Source organism: Crocuta crocuta, unplaced genomic scaffold (assembly GCF_008692635.1).
Source record: "Crocuta crocuta isolate KB4526 unplaced genomic scaffold, BGI_CrCroc_1.0 scaffold396, whole genome shotgun sequence".
Lineage (NCBI taxonomy): Eukaryota > Metazoa > Chordata > Mammalia > Carnivora > Hyaenidae > Crocuta > Crocuta crocuta.
In genome coordinates, this window is record NW_027533259.1 from 2,918,243 (window position 1) to 2,942,045 (window position 23,803).

The following is a 23,803-nucleotide window of genomic DNA, read 5'->3' on the forward strand; positions in this document are numbered from 1 at the left end:
AAAAAATTAAAAAAAAAAACTATAATCTTTAAGTAGAGAATTAGGTGCAACTATGCATAAATCTTGGTAAGTTGGTACCATGATAATTACAGGGATATTCCTTACGAGCAAACTCTTATTAAGCAAAAACATGTCATATACATTCCTTTAATACTATGCATATTTCTAATGTGCCTATTTTGTATTTTTAATAAATGTAGAACTTTAGCAGCTGCTTTTCTCAGTTTAACCTTCTATCTTCTATAAGTTGACATGTCACAGTTTTTGACTGTTAATTTATTAAAAGATTGAATTTTTTAAATAAGGTTACAGACATTTAGAAATCCTAATTTTCTTTTTAAAATAATTGTATTTTCTATTATTAAAGCAAAGACAAGCTGAATTAGAAGCTGCTCGGTTAGCGAAAGAGAAAGAAGAGGAGGAAGTTAGACAACAAGCATTATTGGCAAAGAAGGAAAAAGATATCCAGAAAAAAGCCATTAAGAAGGAAAGGCAAAAACTTCGAAACTCATGCAAGGTGCGTCAGACTGATTGAGCCAACACTAGGTAACAAGTAAATCCTATTGCTAATTAAACTTAAGAATATTTTTCTTATAATCTGCAAGTGTAATTCAACTGTTGTATGAATTTTATCTCATTTAAACATCTTAAATGCTTTTCAATTCTTTTTTTTAATTTCACGTGCAACTGTGATCAGTTTTTTTTTTAACATAGCCATCATGCTGTTTTGAAGCCCCCCAAAAAACTTGTTTAATATTCTAATATTCCTGTCTTTTTGATTATCCCAACAATGTCTTTTTACAGTTAGTTTATTCAAATTAGGATCTAAATGAGACTATTACAAAGGCTTTAGTTTGTGTTTCCTATTGTTTCTGCAGCAGGTCCCCAACCGTCACCAGTTCCCCTTCCCCCATTACCATTCATTTGTTGGAGAAACCAGATCATTTGTCCTCAGAGTGTCCCACAATTTGGTTTTGGCTGGTTGCTTCCTTAATGGTGTAATATCAATATTTATCTTAGAAAAAGTTTCTTTAGACGTTAAAATTCAATTTTTAAGGGTCTGAAAGGTTTCATTTTTATCTAAGTAAAAGAATATCATTTGGGGAAGTACTGGTAGTTTGCATTCAGGTAGTTTTCACTAAGAACTACTGACAAAAAAATCCCAGAAGTTTTCAAATGTAGTTTTTGTCCAAAGAGCTGTTCTCACATTTTAAACTAGTCGAGTCAGAGACCAGCATTGTTCGAACCTTACCAGACGGCACTGAATGAATAAATTAATGAGCTGCCAAGCAAGAGGTTGCCACACTGTGTTATGTACTACACCACGGAGTTAAATTCAGCAGGTGTGTACATGCTGACTTTGTGCAGAAACACTGTTCCATGTGACTGTCCAGAGGCTCCAGATATTGGATATATATTTTAATATATGCCATCTGGAATCTTCAGTTAATAACATAATTGAAATTAAGCTGCCCCATCAGCGTGCTGTGAAAAAGATTTAACCAGAATACAAACACAGGTGGTCTTTTCAGGCTTTTGGTCAGTGAGAGAACAGTCTAAATAGAAAAACTGAAATATTTTCCTCAGATTTCACCGAGAAAATTGTTTTGAGAAGGATGCAGTGTATCGTGGTGGGAAAGAGTATGGACAGAGCAAGCTGCCTGGCTTTGAAGTCATTCTTCACTTAACACTTACTGTCTCTGGGCCCTCAGGAAGTTACTTCAACCCCTCTGCCTCAGTTTCCTTACCTGCACATTAGCTGAAATAGTACCCAGTAATAGAGTTGTGACATTTAAATGAGATCATTTCCGTGCAGTATGTAGCATATTTGGCATATAATGAGAAATCAGTAAAAAATTCAAAGGGGCCAATTAAAAAACAGAAAGCTTAAATAGTTCTTAGAGATGATGCATAAATGAGGGTAAAAGTTTTGGCATTAGGTGACTTTGTTTTTATTGCTCCTTTCCAAGAGTTCATGTATTTATTCATTAAATATCTGGTGAGCACTATGTGCAAACAGTCTAATTAGATCTAACTGATGTAGATCTAATGAAGATACAGTTCTCACCTTCCAGAAATCTGGTTAATGGTGGAGAATGTCAAGTGAACAAGCATTTCAAACACTTTAAGAAGAGCACTAGGATGAGGAAGGACCAAAGCAAGGTAGTCAAGGGAGGCTTTTTGGATCTAGTAGGGTTCAACTAGGTGAAGCAGCATGTGTGTGGGATCAGAGATGAGAGAGGCCAGGAGCACCAAGAGAAAGCAGAGATCCCGGAAGTATGGTTTCATGAAGCAGAGGCTGCTGAAGAGGTAAGGAGCCAGGTCTTGAAGGACGTTCCGTGTCTTGCTAGTTCATATGTGCTCCTGAGTTGGTTTCAGTCGGGATGCTGAGAGGAGACTAGAGGCGGAGGCAGTTGGGAGTTTTTTGCTATAATCCTGGTGAGAATATTGTGCCTTTCAGAGAGGGTGGGAATAGAATAAGGTGGATGAAATGAGCCACTATTTGGGAGGGAGGACAGGCTGCTGCCTGGGTGGTACTGATTGTGTGCTGGAGGGAGGGAGTATTAGTACAGGAGTGTTTACGTGTGTCCTGGTATCTTGCATGGAACACTGGATGGATGATGGTATAATTCAACAAAAAAGAAAAAGGAGGAAAAGCTGAAAGTAAATGAAGAGTTCATTTTATTGCCATTTCCATCTCCACGAGTTGACTTCAGTTTAGGGTATGTTGAGCACATCGAGATTCTCAAATGGAAATTCTGAGTGAGTAGTTGGGTGTCCAAGTCTGGAATTCTGGGGTCACAGTCTTCTCTCCGTGGCACTAGGAGCCGTGTGAGTAGATCACCCAGAGAGCGGGCTGAGAGGGAGGAGGGTGGAGGATGCAAACACCCAACTTTAGGTACTGAGAGGAAGAGCCTTAGAAGGAGGGACACTGGCAGGTAGGAAGAAAGTCAGTAGTGCTTTTTGGATGCTAGGGAAGGGTCAGCAGTAAAAGCACTGGAACCTTAGTGAGAGGCAGACTGTGTGCATTAAGGAAGCAAGGAGAAATAAGTAAGCAATGGGAGGCAATGGACACAATCTTTAATCATATTTTCCTAACATCTCCCGTTCCTGAACACATTACATTATCTTTTCCTTTAATTTCACACTTAAAATTTCTAGCAAATATTACAGTTCAACACACAGAAGATAGAGCAGGCAGCCTAACGAAGAGAACTTTTGAGTCCTCATACAGAATTTGATTCATAGGTGGTTCTCTGAGGAACCCTTCCGACTTTATAACATCCAGAGATCTTCCACACCATCGCCTTTTTTCCGTTTTGCTTCTCCATCCTCTTGGTAAAAGCTTTTTACTGCTAGCAAGTCAGGGAAGAGCAGGTCAGTGTGGTTGTTAATGGTCAAAAGGCCATACATTCACTTGAGGTATCTCTTGAGAACTTAATGCTTTGCTTATTGTATTTATGGACATATTGTTAGTGTCAGTAGATAAAAGATGAAAATGTTTGTTTGTGCTTCTAGACTTGGAATCACTTCTCTGACAATGAGGCAGAGCGGGTTAAAATGATGGAAGAAGTGGAAAAACTTTGTGATCGGCTTGAACTAGCAAGGTATAACCATAGGAGTGCTGTTGCAGTCTTTTCTTGGGCTTTGGATAAAGTTTCATCCCTTTTTTTCTGTTAGCTTACAGTGCTTGAATGAAACACTCACATCATCTACAAAAGAAGTAGGAAAGGCTGCTCTGGAAAAACAGGTAATAGAAGAACACATCCCTTCTATCTGCATTTAGCATTCACCTCAGGATTTCCCACCTTACAGAGAAGTTATAATAAAGGCGAAGTATCTCATTTCTCTTTGTGTCCCCCAGTATGTTTTACTTCTAGTAAGTGCTCTTCTTGTTTTAAATTGGACTTTGTATAGTTGTTACCGTGTATAGTGTTTGTGTCTAGCACGTTAATAATTGTTTTGACTATTCCTTGAGCATTTTTGTAGGACATTTAGAACCAAAAGAGAGGTCTGTTCTATCTACTGTACACCTTTTATGTTACAGAGGAGGAAACAGGCCCAGAAATTCAATTCAGTGCAGCAAGTGTTAGTCCCTACAGTATACAGCACGATGCCTAGGTAGTTTGGAGAAATGCCTGGTTCTGTTGCTGCCACAAAGGAGTTCAGGAAGCTACACTGAGGAAAAAAGTTCTGAGGACCAAAAGATGGAGGGTCTGCAGCAGGTGCTGTAGGTTAAATAGGAAGTGCCCGGTGCAGGGCAGAGCGGTCAGGGAAGGCTCAGTGAAGGGATTCAGCCAGCCTGGAGGATGGATGGGGTGAGATGAAGGTCGGAGGACAGCATGAACCGTAGCATATGGGAGAGACTTGGGAGATGAAGATAGTAAAAGTAGAGCCAAATTAAGTAGGTTTTTAATATCCTGATGACTGGATTCCTTTACTGCAGAGGTTTGAGTAGAAAAGAGTTAACATACTATTAGTCTGGCATTTGTAGGCAGGATGTGCCACATAAGTGTGACTGGTTAGAAGAATGGTGCCAGAAGGACTTGGACTGTGAGGGACGATGGGAGTCACAGGAATCGCTGGCACTGGGGTGATGGGTTCTGAGGGGTAGAAGGAGGGAAATGAGTTACAGATGAACGACCCCAAGAGAGCTGTTGATAGAGCAAGAAGGCCAAGGAAAGGTTTTCTTTTTTGTCTGTGCACATCTGAAGGTAGACTGGGAGGAACACTGTAAAGGGTGGAACTTCAGGATAAAACAGGCCACTTTCTATACCTTTTCCTTTTTATAGAGAATAAAGGAGATTCTCTTCTGAAAAGAGTGGGTATGAACTTGAAGAGAGGTTTGAAGTGTCCTTTGCCTCGACAAGTAGTGTCCAAGGCAAACAGAAGTCACCCGGTATGAGTACAGAGCAGGACAGGCTGCGCGTGGTTCTCTGTTCCTCAAGCAGAGCTCCTGCAGCCCAGAAGCCAGAGTGAAAAGCTGACGGCTGATTTTGGGGTTGGCTTGGGAAGCGTTCTCGGTCATTGTCAGAATAGTGAGAGGTGAGAACCACAGAGCTCTGGCCAGAAAGGGAGAGAAGCAAGACACTTTAAGTCTTTGACTTACCTATGATATTTGTGTAGATAGAAGAAATAAATGAGCAAATTAGAAAAGAGAAAGAGGAAGCTGAGGCTCGAATGCGACAAGCGTCTAAGAACGCAGAGAAATCAACTGGCGGGAGTGGAAATGGCAGTAAAAACTGGTCAGAAGATGATCTGCAGTTACTAATTAAAGCTGTGAACCTCTTCCCTGCTGGAACAAATTCCAGGTACTGGTGTTTGGGGTTTTTTTTTTTTTAATTTTTTAATGTTTATTCACTTTTTTTCTTGAGAAAGAGAGACAGACACAGTATGAGTAGGGGAGGGGCAGAGAGAGGGATTCAAAGAATCCGAAGCAGGCTCCAGGCTCTGGGCTGTCACCAGAGCCTGATGTGGGGCTCGAACTCACAGACCGTGAGATCATGACCTGAGCCGAAATCGAACACTTAACCAACTGAGCCACCCAGGTACCCCTCAAGGTACTGGTTTGAATGAATCTTCTCTTGAGCACATACTGGAGCCTGGGGAGAACGCAGACAAGCACCCAGGTAGCACTGGTTATAGAAGAAACTTCCAGAGAAATGCTGGAGTCTCAATTTTGTGCCACAGTAGAAAGTGTAAAAATAAAAAGGGTGTATTTTTAACTTGCTGGGTTTTTTCAGTTTACACCAACTCACATGTGTGTATGTACACCATACACTGGATGCTTCATCCGTTTCTCAAGAAATTAAAGACATAAACCATGGCTTATTCCATTGTGGCTTGTACTAAGGCCTCTGTTTTTGCATTCTGAAGTTTTTTCTTACAACCTTAATCTTTTCTGGCTCCCCACCTCAAACCAGAACTTACTGCAGAGGCTAAGTTTAGAACTCAAAAGAAGCCTTACAGATCCAGCCTCCTCCTCTCTATAGTTGAGTTTCAAGGCTGTTTGCAGAATGATTTCTCTCTTTACGCGTCCAAATGCCAATATATACAAATGTGTGATTTTCTCTTGGTTTGTATACAGAATCTGTAAGGTTTTATACAGACTTGAAACCAGGATTATATACAGTTGGTTTAAACATGAAAAGCAAAAGCTATAGTCCAGGTAATAGTAAGGAGACTACCAATTTGGAGTTAATTCTGTAGCTATTACAGCTAACTCCTATACATTACAAATGTAAGGATCATTCTGGCTTTTATTTGTGGTTTTTCCCTCTGGAATGTATTGTATTGTTGTCTCTAGATGGGAAGTTATTGCTAATTACATGAACATCCACTCTTCTTCTGGAGTCAAGAGAACCGCCAAAGATGTTATTGGCAAAGCAAAGAGTCTTCAAAAACTTGGTGAGTTACACTTTTGCAAAATCATTTCTTTGCTGCCTCAAATGCAGTCTTAAAAAATCTATGCAATTTAATGACTGAGATGACCTGTAATAAATTCTTTTCATTTCTCAGACCCTCATCAAAAAGATGACATAAACAAAAAGGCATTTGATAAATTTAAAAAAGAACATGGAGTGGTGCCTCAAGCAGACAATGCGACACCTTCAGAACGATTTGAAGGTAATTAAATTTTTTCTCTATGTGAAGATATTCTAAATATAGACCCCTAGATTTTGTCTAATTAGAAAAAAAGTGTTTAGCAGACTAGCAGATGGACAGCAAGCATTTTCAGGACACTCATAGAACTGAAAACTACAGTTCTTCCCCATTTCAGATGCCATTAGGGGAGGGGCTAAGTTTCTTTTTACCAGACTTTACAAATCAAAGGGTATTGGGACAGTTTAAATTTAAATAAGCTTTATGGCCTAGATAATAGAATTTTATCAAAGTTAATTTCCTGATTTGAAAAAATACACTAATTCTGTGAGAAAATGTCCTTGTTTTTTAAGGAAAAAGCTAAGTAAAGGGGCATCATGTCTGCAACTTACATGGTTCAGAATAAATGTCTGAAATATAGAGAGGAAAAGCAGGCATGGTAAAAATGTTTACATTTTGGAATCTGGATGGCAGATACAGGGATCTTTATGTTCTTCCGAAATTATTTCAAAATGTTAAAAACTGTTAGGGTGTGGATATTGCCTTAGGTGTTTTTACCCAATTTGATTACCCTAGACCAGTATGTTTCAGACTCCAAATTGTGATCCCCCATGTGGGTCATGAACAGAAATATCAGAGAGCATTACCCTTCTTCCATAAGTGGGTATTATTTGTAAAACTTTGGGATGTGACTTGTTTTCTTACTGGGAGTGGCTGACAAAAACGTTCTATTTCACTTCATGCATTTGTGAGCCACTGATCTTTGGCTTGATTTCCAGAACACAGTTCCAAATGCATGTTTTGGGATCAACTAATAACTCACTGTGATAACCTACCCCTGTCCTCTAACAGTCCCACTTTTACTATATTCTTAATCTGGCATATTATCCCAAAATTTCAGTTTGAAAACATTAGAAGAGGCTTATCAAACTGTTAAAAAATCAGAGGTGATTTTCTTTTTTCCTTGGCTGGACATTAATTAGGGTCTTTTAAGATATAAAACACTTGGAAGGCACTTCTAAAGGGGTTTATTCTCCTTTTATTTCCTCCATCTTTTTTCTAAGAGATAAATCAATGGTGTTAAACATGGGCTTCAGACCAATGAAAGCCACTAAGGGCTTCCTGGAATTTGAAAGCAGATTTAATCCAGCTTTTTAACTATTTAACATTTTCCTACAGAAATGGAAGGTATGATACTTACAATCCTAGGTAGACCTATATATTTCTTTCTGATGCATGTATGAGAGATCTTGTCAAGCATAAAGATGTTGGTTTAGTAAAGGTTCTTATTAGCGTTGGTTCTGCAAGAAATATGTTGAAAATGCCACACTGGAACACAGAGTCTGAGGTCACCTTGCCTCTGGAACACTGAAACTTTGGGCATTTGGCTTAATTTTCCTAGGCTTTTTCCTCCAGTGTAAACTGGGAATGTTTTTCAGGGTTTCATCTGCCTAAAAGTTTAACTGTCAGGCGGCTTATGATTTGTAACTTATACTTGTGTTTTTGAACCAGTCTGGTAAGAAGAATGTTAGGTTGTAAGAGACCAGCATTATAACACACATTTCTGATTTACTTTAAAAAAAAAAAAAAAAAAGCCTTTTGAATGATTTTTGGGGATGTGAGCTGGATCTTCAAGGTTTTTTCTCTCATTTAATACTTAAGAGGCTTTTGTGTGTGTCATCTTTAAAAGTCTGTTCAAAATTACCACAGATCTGAATGGCCACTTACCAAGATACCTGTGCACCAAAAGATTCATCTGGGAAGGTGTTGTAACAGAATTTTCTATCAGGATGAGATTTTTCAAATAAAAATTTTTCGTAAACAGGTCCATGCACAGATTTTACCCCTTGGACGACAGAAGAACAGAAGCTTTTGGAGCAGGCTTTGAAAACGTACCCAGTTAATACACCTGAAAGATGGGAGAAAATAGCAGAAGCAGTGCCTGGCAGGACAAAAAAGGACTGCATGAAGCGATATAAGGTAATAGATATTTAGAGTTTATAGATTCCATTATCATTACACACACACAATTTTATCTGTGTGCTTATTTACGTCAACACCAAAATAGTCGTGAGGGCCACTATTACAAAGAAAGCTTTCCAACTCTGGCAGTTAGTAAAATCAGCCTTTTCGGTGGGATCATAATCTACAGATATACCCAATTGAATGTTTTACATACTTGTACCAAACTAAACACTAGAAAAGTATGTAAATTCTGACAATTACTGAGTTTAACACCTTTCTCCCTTCTTAGGAACTCGTCGAGATGGTAAAAGCAAAGAAAGCTGCTCAAGAGCAAGTGCTGAATGCAAGCAGAGCCAAGAAATGACTTCTGACAATCTTTGTTGTGTGTGCATTTTTATAATAAAAACTGAAAATATTGTACAAATTTTCATTCTTACTTTGAGAATTTCCAAGTGTGCTATCTACCATTCCGTCTGTTGCGGTGGTCTTAGCCTTTTGAAGTCTGACGCAGTATTTTATTCAAATTTCCAAGTATATGTGTTCATTTTTATTTTTTTCTCAAAGGACTGGTAGCTTAAAACTTGCAAATCTGTTAGCTTTATAAATATATTGGTTCAAAATATGTTGATTAGGAGCTTTTTAATCATGAAGCCAGCGCATGTTACTGCAAATCTGGTTAAACTCTGGCAGCTGCTCAATGGGACCTAAGGATTAAAAGAAGACCGTTAAAACCAAATAAAAGACAAGTACTTAGGTGCTCTGTACTTGAGAGAAAAGAGCTAGGCTTACCAACAGCAGCAAGAGCTGGACTCTTATCATAAATATATTTGGTGCACACTTCTTGGATTGTCTTCGCAGTTACAGCCTGAAATAGAGAAAATACTAGCATTTGGCACTTTTCATAGTAAAGACGCATTCTACACCTGGAACTTTAGAACTAAAGCAGGGACGTAGGACACATACTTTCAGCTTTTGTAACAAGGTACTTTTGTACAAGCCCCACGGTAGCTAAACACTACTTACATCAATTCTTGCTTCAAGCTCAGGGATGGGAATTCTTCTGTTATAGCACAGCATTTGCCTGCCAATATCTTCACAGATTGGAGTGGAACCTGTTTAGAAAGGAGGAAAAACTTAAGTGCTGGACTGTAGATCAACCATATGAAAATAGAACTTAGGTCTTTATTCTTACCATCAAGTTGCAACAACATGTTTGTTTTCAGAAGATTCTTGGCTCGTGCAACTTCGTTTTCGGTTACACCTGTGCAGAGTCGCACCCTAATACCATTTGGAAAAATCAAAATGTCAAGTAGCTTGAAATGACTTTTTGAGTTAGTGACTTAAACACAGGATGCTATATTCTACATATTACACCACAACATAACTGTAGTTATGATTTCAACTTAGTGAAAGGCTATTAATAATCCCAATAGCTACACAAAAGCTAAAATAATACTGATTCTTTTCCTGGCATTAATTTTTTTTTCCCAAGAATAGTATGACTGCAGACAGAGGTTCAATACAACATGAATGTAAGCTGACCACGTTTTGAGAAATGCTGTAATCATTTAGAGACTTCACCAATCCTCGTACCAGGATCTGATCTGCTACAAGACACAGGTCACTGGGCCATTAGGTTTTCACAAAAAATCCAGCTGACTTATACCTGCTAATTAACAATTACACCCCATCTGAGGAGCTTTAGAGACATTAAAGCCATTTAAGAATGGTGAAGGAGAGGAACCAGAGCCAAGTGACAGTTTTCCATGAAGCATGCATGGGCCTTTCTGCCTGTTTCAAGACACTGGTTTTGAGTAAAACAATACATTTTTCTGTTAGCAATGGCAACTTCAGATTCATTTGCCTAACCCCACCATTCCAAACCAGGTAACTTGCAAACTTTTAGGAACTTTCTGAAGTAATCTGCTGCTTAAACATGAAGAATTTTCTCTAAGTCAACTTCACATGAGATTTAGAAGAAATATCCGTGATTAAAAAAACCTGGCAACCAGCTAGTCTTCTCTTGAGTAAATGCTAAGATCATCAAAACTAATCAACAGTATAAAAAGATGAATTCTAGGGACACCTGGGAGCCCTGGTTGGTCAAGTGTCTGACTCTTGATTTCAACACAGGTCCTCATCTCACAGCTTGCGAGATAGAGCCCTGTGTTGGGCTCCATGCTGACACTGGTGCAGAGCCTACTTGGGATTCTTTCCCTTTCTGCCCTCCCCTGCTCGCTCGCTCTCTCAAAATAAGTAAACTTAAAAAAAAATATATATGTGAATCCTAAACAAGATTTTCTTACCATTCTTTCTGAACAACATGTAGCATGTCTGCAATGGTGGCTGGTTCACAGACCATATAAATGCCCCATAAGCCTGTATCTGTGTAGGACGTGTTGAAAGACTGGAAGCTATGACAGAGGTTGCCGTGGCAGGTGAGCTGGGCCAGCTTACTAGATAGATTCTGTAAGGAGAAAAATTGTCCGAGAGAAGTATAGGTATACGTGCCCAAATTACCAGAAAGTAAAATGAGTTCTGTGGCAAATAGTGAATGCCCTGAGATGCGGAGTGTCTCAGTTTTATCTAGTGGCATCTAAATATGAGGTTAAAATTCAATGAGATCAAGAGCCACACCTCTCTCACCGGCCTGGTGTAACCCCAGAGAAATTCACAATGTAAAAGCAATGAATCCTTGTAATTAACATAGTAGCTGCACCACTTCTAAATTAATTCATTGCTGTGACCAAACCAATCTGCAGGGCTCTTGTCTCTGTATGCTTAAAGATTTGATATTCTATTGCATGTGAAGCCTAAAACGTTTATATGAAGTGTATTTTGTTGAAATCCTTGAGTACAAACATACTTTGTGTTCTGAAGTACTTTCAGACAGAAAAGTTACAAAAATAGTTTGAGGAATTCATTCCTTTATCCAAATTCCCTAACAACCGTTATTTTATTACCATGTTTGCTTTATCCTCTTTAGCATATTTTTTCAACTGTTTGAGAGATGTGATGCTTTTTTGTGTACACTTCTAAAATGGAAGGAGACTAACATTAAAACAATTATTAAAACTAGAATATTAACACTGATAATGGTATTAGTGAATTCTATCCTTATTCAAATTTTGCTAATTATCAACTTACAAACTTAAAGGCACGTACAAAAATCTTTCCCAGCCCAGGATGCAGACCAGGATCAGTTTGTATTTTAAAAGTCAATTCACAAGATGGAGTTCCCCCTTGTCATTTATTATGGAAAATTATTCTTAAAATCGCTTACCATTCCTCCTCCAAAAGAGCGATCCCAGTTGCCAATCAGCGTGTTTGCAACCATGAGACATATGGTATCTGGATGTGCCCAACCGACAGCCTCAACAGCTATTGCAAGATGTGCCAAAGGCATCTTGTCATCCCTCACTCGAATCTAGTTAAACAAAGCACAACTCTAGTTAAGATCGCCCCTGTGTAGGGGCGCCTGGGTGGCTCAGTTGGTTAAGCGTCTGAGACTTGGTTTCAGCTCAGGTCATGATCTCACAGTTTGGGAGATTGAGCCCCACGTCAGGCTCTGTGCTGACAGCGCAGAGCCTGCTTTGGATTCTCTCCCCCCTCCTCTCTGCCCCTCCCCTACTTATTACACCCTCTCCTCTCTCTCAGAATAAATTTGGAAAAAAAAGACTGTCACTGTGTAACAAGAAACACATGATGCCTCATTACACTGAACAGTCTAATCTGGAAAAATTTCTTGAGTTCTGGAAAGAAAACTTCACCAAAAGATCTGCAGTTGAAATACTATAGGGGCACCTGAGTGGCTTAGTCAGCTGAGCATCTACCTCTTGATTTTGGCTCAGGTGATGATCTCACCGTCTGTGGGATCAAATCCTGTATTTTCACTCTCCTCTCTGCCCCTGCCCCCACCCGTGCACATCTGCTCTCAAACACTTAAACTACAGACATAGCCACCAGATGGTTACCTGGTCAAAAATGATTGCATTATTTCACTGGCAGAAATCAGGAATATTCTAATTTCTAACAGTGACACAACTATCTATTTTCTAATAGGGACACAAGGCTTATTTTTGTCCCACCAATGCTACAGTTCTATGCATCTGCCAACTTCAGACCACTTTTGATATACTCCTTCAAGCACCGTCCGTAATGTGGCAAACTAGGCCTCTGAGAGGCTTATGGCTACAGGTGACAAGTAGCAGATTCTCTCCAAATTCTGACTCTTTAACAGCTACTCCCAGAAAGGTAATGTGAGCAGAACTTAAGAATAAACCTGATGTCAAAGTCACAATTTGGGGCGTTTTAAAAATAGAAACTCTTCTATAGCTCACAACATATAAATGGGCATAGTGTGAAAGAAAAGCACCAAAAGACCATACTATCACTTTCCCCTCGAAACCTTTTTTCCTTATTAGGAAAGTAAGTGGTTAAATAATATGGAATATAAACAAATGAATCCATCCTCTTCCCTTTTTCTATGTTTCAATTTAAGCCTCTGGTTTCTTCCATTTTACTTCTGTTAAAAAGAATCACGTTTTGTACACTCATTCATAAATACAACCCAAGAAACCCAAAGAGCTAAATACTAGCTAAGGAGGCTTGCCCTACCTCACTTCCTGTGAATTTGCAGGGAGGCAGAGCTGGTGTTTCTCCTTTGTGTGTGGACAAAGAGTCACCAAAATGAAACTTGGCTAACTCAAGCAGTTCATCATGGGAAACTCCTAAATTGAAGGAAAATATTTCATAGATCTAGTAGCAGTAAAATCTACAGCAGACCGATAACTGCCAAACTTTACAGTAAGCTCAAGGTGGTACCATGTGATCCAAGTTACACACAAACTACATGCACTCACTGAAAGCCACTTCAGAGTGAGCTCACACAGCACACCTGCCCTGCAGTCACAAGGCGCGGGGCTTGCACAGCTTTCTCAGTCTGTAGAGCAATTAACATAGCAACAAGTTCACAGCTAAGGATAAGAAGACAGCTGGAAAATACCATATTCTATACAAAACCATGTTACATTTACTAAGAGTCCTAGAATGCAAATTGGCAAAAAGTCCCTCTTCAATAATTTTTTTAAAGCAGGTAGGAATATAAATAAATAGGAGCTGTATCTCATTTAGAGAAGGCTAGATACATTAAATATGCTTTGTTCTCTGAGCTCTGCTATCAGAATACAGCAATGAAAATCCAAAAGAATTTCATCTAAATTTCTGAATAAATCCAGAGCTATCCAAACATTCACTGCTGACCATCCAAAATTTAAGGATTACTTAGATTCTAGGGGTGCCTGGGTGGCTCAGTCAGTTAAGCATCTGACTTCAGCTCAGGTCATAATCTCACAGTTCATGAGTTTGAGCCCTGCTTCAGGTGAACATGAGCCCCACCTCGGGTGAACCCTGCTTCTTTCTCTCTTTCTGCCCATCATGGGATTCTCTCTTTCCCTCTTTTCTCTCTGCACCTTGCTCACTTGGAACCCCCCTCGCTCAAAAAGAAATTACATAAATACAAGGATAAAGTTAGAAAACAAACTTAGGCATGTGCAAATGCTTTTAAAAATACTGTCATGAATTATTTATATGAAACATTCCTTACATCCCTTTAGAACGTAAAAGCAACACTTACACCCGTTATTTTCCAAACAAATCTGAGGTATAAAACAAGACAGTGTGTGATCGTAGGTTTTCAGAAGCACCACCTAGGAGGGCCACCTTGGATGTCAATCCAGACAGTAATGAAATAGGGGGTGGCCCAAGAATGACAAGCAGAGTGTGAAAAACCATGAACACGCACACAGTTCTCAGCACCTGACAACACCAGCTTCCACTGCTTTATTAACTTCACCTACTGCCCTACTGACCAGACATTCCAGGTAATCAGCTTCTGCTCCCACACCTCTCCTCATCCTCATCCAAAAGGCAGAGGAGCCAGTAAACTTTTTAATGAAACTAGGTTTGATCTTCTTCATTGATTTTAAGATGCCACTGTTTATAAAGCTCATCCTCACTTATGTACTAAAAAGACAAAATGCGGGGCATCTGGGTGGCTCAGTTGGTTGAGCATCCGACTTTGGTGAAGATCATGATCTCGTGGTTCGTGGGTTCGAACCCCTCATTGTGCTCTGCGCTCACAGCTAGCTCAGAGCCTGGAGCCTGTTTCAGATTCTGTGTCTCCCTTTCTCTCTGACCCTTCTCTGCTCAGGTTCTCTCTCAGAAATAAAACAGTAAAGATTTTTAAAAAATAAGACAAAAATAAAAAGACAAAATGCTAATACAGGACAGGTCATTAACTCTATTTTAGCAAGGTCAAAATGAACCTATGAATTACAACAACAAAAACCATTGTGTCCATGTGCCACCGACCATGGCAGAGACCTCCCAGTGTCGTCGTTGAGGTCTCACCTAAGTCTCCCTGTTTCCAAGGCAGTTTCAAAGGTGGACCTCCAGTCAGCACCAGCCATTTTAGAAATACTGTTACTCAAGAGAATGTCAGAGTGTGCTGCCTGCTATACAAAGGTAATACAGTTCAGCTTGAGAGCCTACTGAATAAACTGTTAGAGATCTTTAACCCTCATTTTCATTTTCTCCATTATTCCCAAGCAATTGGCTCAGAAGTCTATGTAGGGCAACTAGAATTTTAATTTGTCGTCATTTCTAAACACAGAAAAATTAAATTTACACAAAAGAAAACTCCATCTATCTTTGTTTTGCCCTAAAAAGACAAAGCGAAAACAAAACTGGAAACCAATAAAATGTACTGTTTGCCTACATTCAGGCTGCCACAAAATCCAGCAGAATCTAATGTGAATTTTCTTTTATTCACTGGCTTCAAACATCCCCAAGAAGACTTGTCCTGAAGCCACTGGCATGTTTGGATTCCCTTTAAACACTCTCATAGCTCCCTCCACACTCCCCCTTCTCAGTAATTAGTAGAGCTACTGAATGAACCAAAGAATGAACGATGTAACCTATCTATTTTACACCTGATTGAGGATGAAGCTGGTGCTCAAGAAATAATTTAAAATCTCAAGAGATGCCCATACTCTAGTACACTGTCTTCCAAATGTCATTATCTGCGAGTTCGTTCATGAGCCCCTTCCTTGCAAGTTACATGTGTACACTCGTCTCTACGTTTTCCAATTTTTCAATAGATTTTTTAACCTTCTCTTCTACTGAAGACTGAAAGTCTATTTCCAGAGTTCCACATTCTGTTTAAATAGTGTACAAAATAATTTGCTCTCTACATAACAAATCCCAGGACATCTCCCAACAGGATCAAACTAGTAAGTGCATCACTCAGTGACTGTGTTTAAAACAGATACAGAAATTTGTTTTTATTTAGATTCAAGTTAGTTAACATACATAGTGTAGTACTGGTGTCAGGAGTAGAATTTACTGATTCATGACTCAGTTACAGAAATTTAAATCGACTAACCTCCAGCTGCGGCAAGTACTATTCTTGGCCCCTTATAATGTGTGGTTATGTAATCCACCAAGTCCTTACGATTTATAGATCTGTAAATGGAGTAGGAAAAGCAGTATAAAAGGAAACTAAAAAGCACACATCTTCATATACTATACCTGAAATCAAATTGGATCTTAAAGATACTCTAAGTTACATGCAATCAGAAATAACATATAGACAACAAGTATTAACAAAGTTAAGAATTTCAACTTTTTTATATCAAGAACAAAGAGAGAACCGATACCGTCACTGGTCCCTTCAGTACTACCCATGAGCCCAGACACCTGGGAGTTAGATGAGGCTAACAATTTCATTCAGATTATCAGGGAGGAAACATTACATTTTGAAATGTTTCTGTTAATTTTCAAAACTCATACATTTTTCTCTAAAAACAATCTCGAGAATTATACCTACTTGATATTTTCAGGTGGTCCCAAAATTGTCCGTCCAAGTGCAGTATTTTTGTAAGCTGTGGCATGTAGATAATCAAAAACAACTTCCTGTAAATTGGTTTCAACTTCCTGCATCTCCCTAAGGATTACTCCACGTTCACGTTCAATCTCTGCTTCTCCCAATGTACTGTTTTGTATGATATCAGCAAGAATTTCTACAGCTAATTAAAAATGAAAGAAGAAACATGAAGTCTTAATTTTCAGTATTAAAATCTATTAAACAAGCATCAGAAACCATGATACTGACCGTCATTCAATTTTGACCAAATGATTAAACTAGGAAGAAACAAATTTTATTGTATATTCCATATGCCTAAAAGGACATTAAATTAAAAATGTAAAATTAAACCCCTATGGTAAAGAAGAACTTAGGGAAAATTCACAACACTTATAATGACTCTACCACTTCAAACATGACATCTGTATTGTTCTGTATGAAAATTAAAAAAATAGAAAATTCTCTGTATAAGAACATCTAGGTAGGTACAGAGGATCCACAGCACCCAAATATTTACTACCCCAGTTCCCACAGTAGTGACGCTGCTATACAAACAAGCACAATCTAAATATGTATATTTATATATATTATATAAATCTAAATAATACCACAATCTAAAATATGCCCCCAATGGGCCACTTACAGAATTAGCATCCTCTCAAATATCTTTCCCCACTTAATCCCCTTTGTCTATTCCCAACTATCTGATCCATGTTGGCTAGAGACTCACCATTTACAAAGTCACTGATAAATGATGATGTAACAAAAATGGAAAGTTCACATGTGAAGACAGGTAACCCAAAAGAGATACATATTACTATCAAAGGATTAAAAGTGACCCTTGGGAAAAACTGATTAAGGCCTCATTTATGTAAGAATGACCCTAATGTGCAAAGAGCCAAAAGGGAACACAAGGATATCATATTATGCTATAAAATTACATACTTCTCCAAAAAGGAAAAACCTAATCTATTCTTTAAGAATTCATACAGGGACGGGGCACCTGGGTGGCTCAGTGGGTTAAGCGTCAGACTTTGGCTCAGGTCACGATCTTGCAGTTCACGAGTTCAAGCCTCATGTTGGGCTCGGTGCTGACAGCTCAGAGGCTGAAGCCTCTTCAGATTCTGTGTCTCCCTTTCTCTATGTCCCTCTCCTGCTCCGGCTCTCTCTCTCAAAAATAAACAAACATTAAAAAAATAAATTAAAAAAAAAAAAAGGAAAGAATTCATACAGGGGCACCTCGGTGGCTCAGCTGGTCAAGTGTCCAACTTTTGGTTTCACTCAGGTCATGATCTCAAAGTTTGTGGGTTTGAGCCACATGTCTGGTTTGGTGTTATGGGTGGGGAGCCTGCTTGGGCTTCTCCCCACCGCCCCCCTCCGCCTCCACCCCTCCTCTGTTCACTCTCTCTCAAAAGTAAATAACTTTAAAAAAAAAAAAAAAGAGAGAGAGAGAACTAGTACATAGTTGCAATCACAATCTAAATTTTAACAAATATAAAACATGAATAATCTTCAGTTTCATTTTTTTACTCTACTGAAAACTTTTGCTCCTTGTTTTAGGTTCACTTTAAGGGGCCTTGTCTCAGAAGCAATTATGTTCAAATATCAATGACCTCCAAATTACCTGTAGATTGCCCAACATGATGAAACAGAATGCTAGACCAAAGCAAGCTGGAGCAGAGATCATGACCAAAGGGAAAAAATATAAAACCAAATAAAAACCTCTGTCCAGATAAGAACCAGAAGCCATGGTGACAAAAAAGCCAAAGACAGAGAGAAGGAATCCTGTGTGAAGACTCTCCTATAATATGGGATTGTAATCCTGTAATACAGTCTAGACTGTATTTGCTACAGTGGAAGTTCACATTTCCTGGAGTTTATGTTTTAATCAGTCTTTCTTTTTAAAGTATATTTAATATTATGTGAATTAAGGGGCACCTGGGTGGCACAGTCAGTTAAGCATCCGACTTCAGCCCAGGTCATGACCTCATGGTTCGGGAGTTTGAGCCCTGCACCAGGCTCTGTGCTGACAGCTCAGAGCCTGGAGCCTGCTTCAGATTCTGTGTCTCCCTCTCTGCCCCTCCCCCACTCATTCTCCCTCAAAAATAAACATTTTTAAAAAATTAAAAAATATACACTATGTGTATTAGTATCACAATACACGTATTTAATTTGTAATGCACTGGGACACCTGGGTGGCTCAGTTCATGAAGCATCCGATTCTTGGTTTTGGCCCAGGTTATGATTTCCTGGTTTGTGAGTTTGAACCCCCGAGTCGAGCTCCTCAATGTTGGTGCAGAGACTGCTTGGGATTCTCTCTCTCCCCCTTCCTCTCTGCCCCTCCCCTAGTCATGCTTGAATGCTTGCTCTCTCTCTCTCTCAAAATAAATAAATAAACTTTAAAAAAGAAATTGTAATACACCTATACTGATATTTAATCAAGAGGCACCTGGGTGGCTCAGTTGGTTAAATGTCCAACCCTTGATTTCGGCTCAGGTCATGATCTCATGGTTCATGAGTTCGAGCCCCAAGCTTGGGATTCTCTCTCTCTTCCCCTCCCCTGCTCATGCTCACACATTCTGTCTCTCAAAATAAACAAACTTAAAAAAACTTAAAGCAAAATGGGAAGGTATCAATAAACATTTTCCCAAAGATGACAGATGGTCAAAAAGCACAAGAAAAGATGCTCAACATCATTCATCATCAGGGAAATGCCCAACAAAACCACAGTAAGATAACACCTGACACTTGTCAGAATCACTGTTAACAAAAAAGACACCAAATAACAAGTACTGACAAGGATATGGAGAAAGGGAAACCTCTGTGTACTGTTAGTGGGAATGTAAATTGGTGCAATTACTTTGTAAAAGTATGGAGGCTCCTTAAAACTAAAAATAAAAGATAGTAAAAGATCCAGCAATGCCACTTCTAGATATTTATCCTAAGCAAATAAAAACACTAATTCAAAAAGATATGCACCCTCATGTTCACTGCAGCATATCATAAATAATAGCCAAGATACGGAAACAACCTCTGTGTCCTTCAGTGGAAGAATGGATAAAGAAACTGTAGAATGGAATATTCTACAATAGACTATTATTCAGCCACCAAACAAAGAATGAAATCTTTCATGTGCTACAACACGGATGGCATCATGCAAAGAGAAGTCAGAGAGAAAAAGACAAATACCTTAGACAAAAAGACAGATCTCTTGCATGTGGAATCCAAACAAAACAGAACAAGTTCAGACACAGAGAACAGATCATTTGCGTGCCAGATGCAATCAGGAGAAATGTGTGAACTGTTTTCTTAGGGAATTTTTACTCAAAGTTGAATTTTTAAAAAATTAATAGAAAGGAAAATAAGAAGTATACTCCAAGATGAGGAACTAAAATGGACAAATGCAATAAAGAAGTAAGTAAGTTTTGTTTTTAAAAAAAAAAAAAGCCCAGTAGGGGCACCTGGGTGGCTGAGTTGGTTAAGCATCTGACTTTATCCCAGGTCACGATCTCAAGGCTGGTGAGTTCGAACCCTGCGTCAGCTCTGCGCTGACAGTTCAGAGCCTGGAGCCTGCTTCAGATTCTGTGTCCCCCTGTCTCTCTGCCCCTCCCCTGCTCACGCTCTTTCTGCTCTCTCTCTCCTCCAAAAATAAACATTTAAAATAATAAATAAAAATTACAAAAGAATTTTAAAAAGCCCAGTAATCCACAGTGATAAGACGGAGGAGAGTAGGCAGTAAAAAGCATACAATTAAAAATATTTCCCTACACAGGAATGGCTCTGGAGAAAAACTTTCTTTTTTTGGAGAGTGAGAAAAAGCACAAGAAGAATGGACAGAGGGAAAGTGAGGAAGAGTATGAGAGAGGGGGAGAAACAGAAGGAGAGAGAGAGGGAGAGAGAGACTGACTCCTAAACGGGCTCCATACTCCATGTGGAGCCTGACATGGGATTCAATCCCATGACCCTGGGATCACAACCTGAGCCAAAATCAAGAGTCAGACACTCAATTAAGCCAGGTTGGCACGAGTTTTGCAGCCTACAACTATCTGATATCACTTGTCATATCTGGATGAAAAATAGGTACCGCCCCCTCCCTTCCCCCCCACACACACAGAGTTTGATTCATTTTTTCACATTTCTGGGGATTACTCTTTCACAACAGACATAATAAAACCAGTACTAGGTTATTTTTGAACTCTTGTGAAAAGTATCTATCTGCAGTATACATAATAACAATACCTCTTGGCAAATCTTTAGAGAATGCTTTGGCATAATATACAGTCTGCTCTCTGGAGGTATAGGCATTGAGATGAGCACCCATGTTTTCAATCTCAAGTTCTAGATCTAACTGGGATCTCTTTTTGGTGCCCTGAAACAAAACAGAAAAAGAAAAGAAAATTATGATCTTTCCTTTATCTCTCATCTGTCTAAAGGCTTCAGGCAATGAATATGAGGACATAAGCATGTCAGTTTCATGCAAGGACCAAATCTGATTCCTAAAGCGCACTAGTGGTGTATGCTTTCAGATGACCCTTACATCCCAAGAGAAAATCCTTGTTTCAACTCTACAGAACAACTTTCGGTATTACAGGTAATTATCCTGGGAAAAGGAAAAGATTAAATAAATTACACTATACTACTGAAGTAGCTCTCCTTGCCTTAGAATGAGACTTTGTGCTTAATACGACTTAAAGAAATGCATTTTTATAAAGTCTTACAACTTACCTTGAAAGCCATATGCTCCAAAAAGTGAGCTGTGCCATTATTCTTCTCATTTTCATACCGACTTCCAGCATCAATCCAGAGCCCAACCTGAATACAATCAGGGAAAAATTAAATAAAATACCACTTTCTTTCTTCTAGGGAGATAAAGGTAGGAAGGGAGCAGTCTCCTTCCCCCACCCCCCTTTGTTTTTTTTTTGACAAATGCTTTCCATTCTTAGCACTAAAGTTTTTTTGCCTTGAGAGGACTGATAACACACTCCCTAGGAACCAGGAGATTTAAAAATTTTGATCATTAGGCTACTGCTGGGTGCTAAAATCCCTACTTGCCAGTTTCCTGGAGGACCCAGATTTTTAGCCCAACTTGTTACTACAGCCAATTAACAACTACAATACACAGAACATCAGAGACTGCCAGAAAAATCTAGGTTCAAATCCTGGCTCTGTCATGTATTAGCTGTGTGACTTAACAAAGCCATTTAACTTCTCTCAGCTTGTCCCTTAATTGTAAAATGGGTGTTGGTGCCTCCTACAAAGAACTATTTTAAAAATCAAATAGAGGGCACCTGGCTGGCTCAGTCAGTGGAGCATCTGACTCTTGGTCTCAGGTTTTAAGTTCAAGCCCCATATTGGATGCAGAAATTAATTAAAAATAAAATCTTAAAGAAAAAGTTAAAAAAATAATAAAGATCACATAAGACAACATACACAAAAACAGCTGGCACAGAGTAGCCTAGAGAATGTACTTCTTTCATTATTATCAACACTAACAATAAATAACACAATTGGCTACAAGAACCAGATGTAGACCCTTAAAGTACATACGCATCCAGTATGAAAGTAGCACCAGAAGATTCACAAATGAGTCACTTGTCAAGGCCAAACAACTGCCCTGTTTTTCAACCACCAACCAACTAAAAAGCTTAGATTAAAATAAATATCTGCTCTCTCCTAAGTACCTAACACTTCAATAGTGGCTGCTGGAATCACTTACTGTGCATGTTGAAAGCCCAGAGTCTTCAGATGCCACTCGGAGTCCGTTGTCCAAACGTGTTACTCGTGTTTCGGGAACATTCAGAATAACCTGTGTAGCAGCCTGTGTATTTCTCCATCTGTTCCCTCCAAAATATAATGACTGGTTGGGGTGAAGGAGTGGGGGAGAGGAAGCAAAACACATCACTATGCTGATATTAAACATTGGTAAGAAAATGAAATCTATCCCAGAGGCTCTATACTCTCCTCTGTAACTTTTGTTCCACTAGGATCCACCCCTTTGCTTGGCTTAGGAACCTTCCTTAACCATTCTCCTAAAGCCAGCAACAAGCCTGCAAACATGCCCTCCCCGTAAGGGGAAAATACGCAGTTATTATCATTAACCAGAGAGAAACTGCTTTTACTTCAGTACCACTTCTAGAAAACCTTAACATTCATTATAGAGGGAACAAAGGACAGGGGCGCCAGTTAAGGGAGAGAAAAAAGCATAAAAATATCTATACACTATAAAAGAATGAGATCTAGGTGTTCACTGTTTAAAAAAAAAAAGTTTTGGAAAAGACAGAAAAAGGAGAAGATAGAAGGGCAGGCGCTCAAGATCTACTCTGGCTGACTGATTTGTTGCCCAGAGACCATTCGCCTGTGCGCACTTTTTCTTTTCCTTTTGACACACGTTAAAGTCCCTCACACGTAACCTTGGAGAAAGCTAGAGGTTCTCATGAGGAAAATATATACACACAGACAAAACTTTGCTTCAGCTACTCGGGGGTGTGCAGGAAGCACAGCTGAGGATGAAACTCAGCCGTAGACAAAAAGAGAACTCTCGTCTCACTTTTTAATTTCTCCCAATTTGCAACCACTGTGCTTTTTAGTAACCAACACGCACTCTTTAGGACTCCTGGGCATCTGTGGGGTAAAGGGCCAGCAACCAGTGTCCTCCCACACTTCACTGGCAAGTCACGCGCGACGGGTGACCTAGGCCAGCTCACCCCCAGCGGGCATTCAGCATCCCCTGCCGCGGGGCGTCCCGCCAGCCGTGGGGGTGCGGGGCGCCGACTCCGCCGCTGGGCCGGGCGCCCATGACTCAGGTTCCGCCGCGCGGGGTCGGGCGGCAAAGGCCTGGTCTCGAGCGGCACCCAGACAAGTGAAAAGAAGCTCACCCTCCTGGCAGTGCCTCCAACCAGAAGCCTCTCCGTGAAACCCCAAAGCCGCCGCCGCACCGCGGGCAACAGCACCCCTCGAAACGCCGCTGCCGCCATCTCCGCTGGGGACTGGTTAGAGGATGTGCTTCCGGGGTCGTGACCTGATGTCCCGAAGTCGGTGGGCTCCACCTTGCGGCCAAGATGGAAATGACACTCTTCGAAGCGGTCATGGAAGAAATGGAGCTGGGCTTGGCGGTGAGCAGTAGGCCCCTAATAATACCAAATAGGGAGACTGTAGACGTTCCTATGTTATCAGTGATCGTGCGGCGTGCGAGGCGCAAATGTGGAGGAGTTAAAGGTAACCTGGTGCGACCTATTATCCCGTTGGTGGCTGGAATTGATTGGACAAAGTGGAATAGGATCCAAAACTCACTGTCCTTAAGGAAGCATCTAC

The 23,803-nt window shown here is 39.8% G+C and overlaps 2 protein-coding genes across 4 annotated transcripts in view; one reads left to right on the forward strand and one right to left on the reverse strand.

Annotated features, from left to right (window-relative positions):
- DNAJC2 (DnaJ heat shock protein family (Hsp40) member C2) overlaps window positions 1-9,004 on the forward strand; it is a 38,315-nt gene extending 29,311 nt beyond the window's left edge. For all 3 annotated transcript variants that reach the window (XM_077746932.1, XM_077746933.1, XM_077746934.1), the window contains 8 exons: window positions 368-517; window positions 3,520-3,608; window positions 3,682-3,751; window positions 5,128-5,312; window positions 6,308-6,408; window positions 6,520-6,627; window positions 8,429-8,583; window positions 8,858-9,004. In XM_077746932.1, the coding sequence (XP_077603058.1) occupies window positions 368-517; window positions 3,520-3,608; window positions 3,682-3,751; window positions 5,128-5,312; window positions 6,308-6,408; window positions 6,520-6,627; window positions 8,429-8,583; window positions 8,858-8,932 (933 nt within the window). In that variant the 3' untranslated portion in view covers window positions 8,933-9,004. The remainder of the gene's footprint in view (window positions 1-367; window positions 518-3,519; window positions 3,609-3,681; window positions 3,752-5,127; window positions 5,313-6,307; window positions 6,409-6,519; window positions 6,628-8,428; window positions 8,584-8,857) is intronic.
- PMPCB (peptidase, mitochondrial processing subunit beta) lies at window positions 8,945-23,505 on the reverse strand. Its single transcript, XM_077746936.1, has 13 exons — window positions 23,368-23,505; window positions 22,209-22,349; window positions 21,218-21,304; window positions 20,732-20,861; window positions 16,457-16,655; window positions 16,013-16,092; window positions 13,186-13,298; window positions 11,852-11,995; window positions 10,875-11,035; window positions 9,761-9,846; window positions 9,592-9,680; window positions 9,358-9,433; window positions 8,945-9,272 (listed from the first exon to the last, which is right to left on the reverse strand). The coding sequence occupies exons 1-13, from the start codon at window positions 23,464-23,466 to the stop codon at window positions 9,208-9,210; spliced, it is 1,470 nt and encodes a 489-aa protein (XP_077603062.1). The 5' UTR covers window positions 23,467-23,505; the 3' UTR covers window positions 8,945-9,207.
- Window positions 23,506-23,803: the final 298 nt, after the last annotated feature.

What these genes read in the sequence shown, in the direction of transcription:
- PMPCB (XM_077746936.1), bottom strand. Translation starts at nt 23,466, where the DNA reads ATGGCGGCAGCGGCGTTTCGAGGGGTGCTGTTGCCCGCGGTGCGGCGG. An exon ending in TGGAGCATATGGCTTTCAAG is followed by an intron (nt 20,862 to 21,217) that starts GTAAGTTGTAAG and finishes GTTTTGTTTCAG; the next exon opens with GGCACCAAAAAGAGATCCCA. An exon ending in AGTACTTGCCGCAGCTGGAG is followed by an intron (nt 13,299 to 16,012) that starts GTTAGTCGATTT and finishes CCTTCAATTTAG; the next exon opens with GAGTTTCCCATGATGAACTG.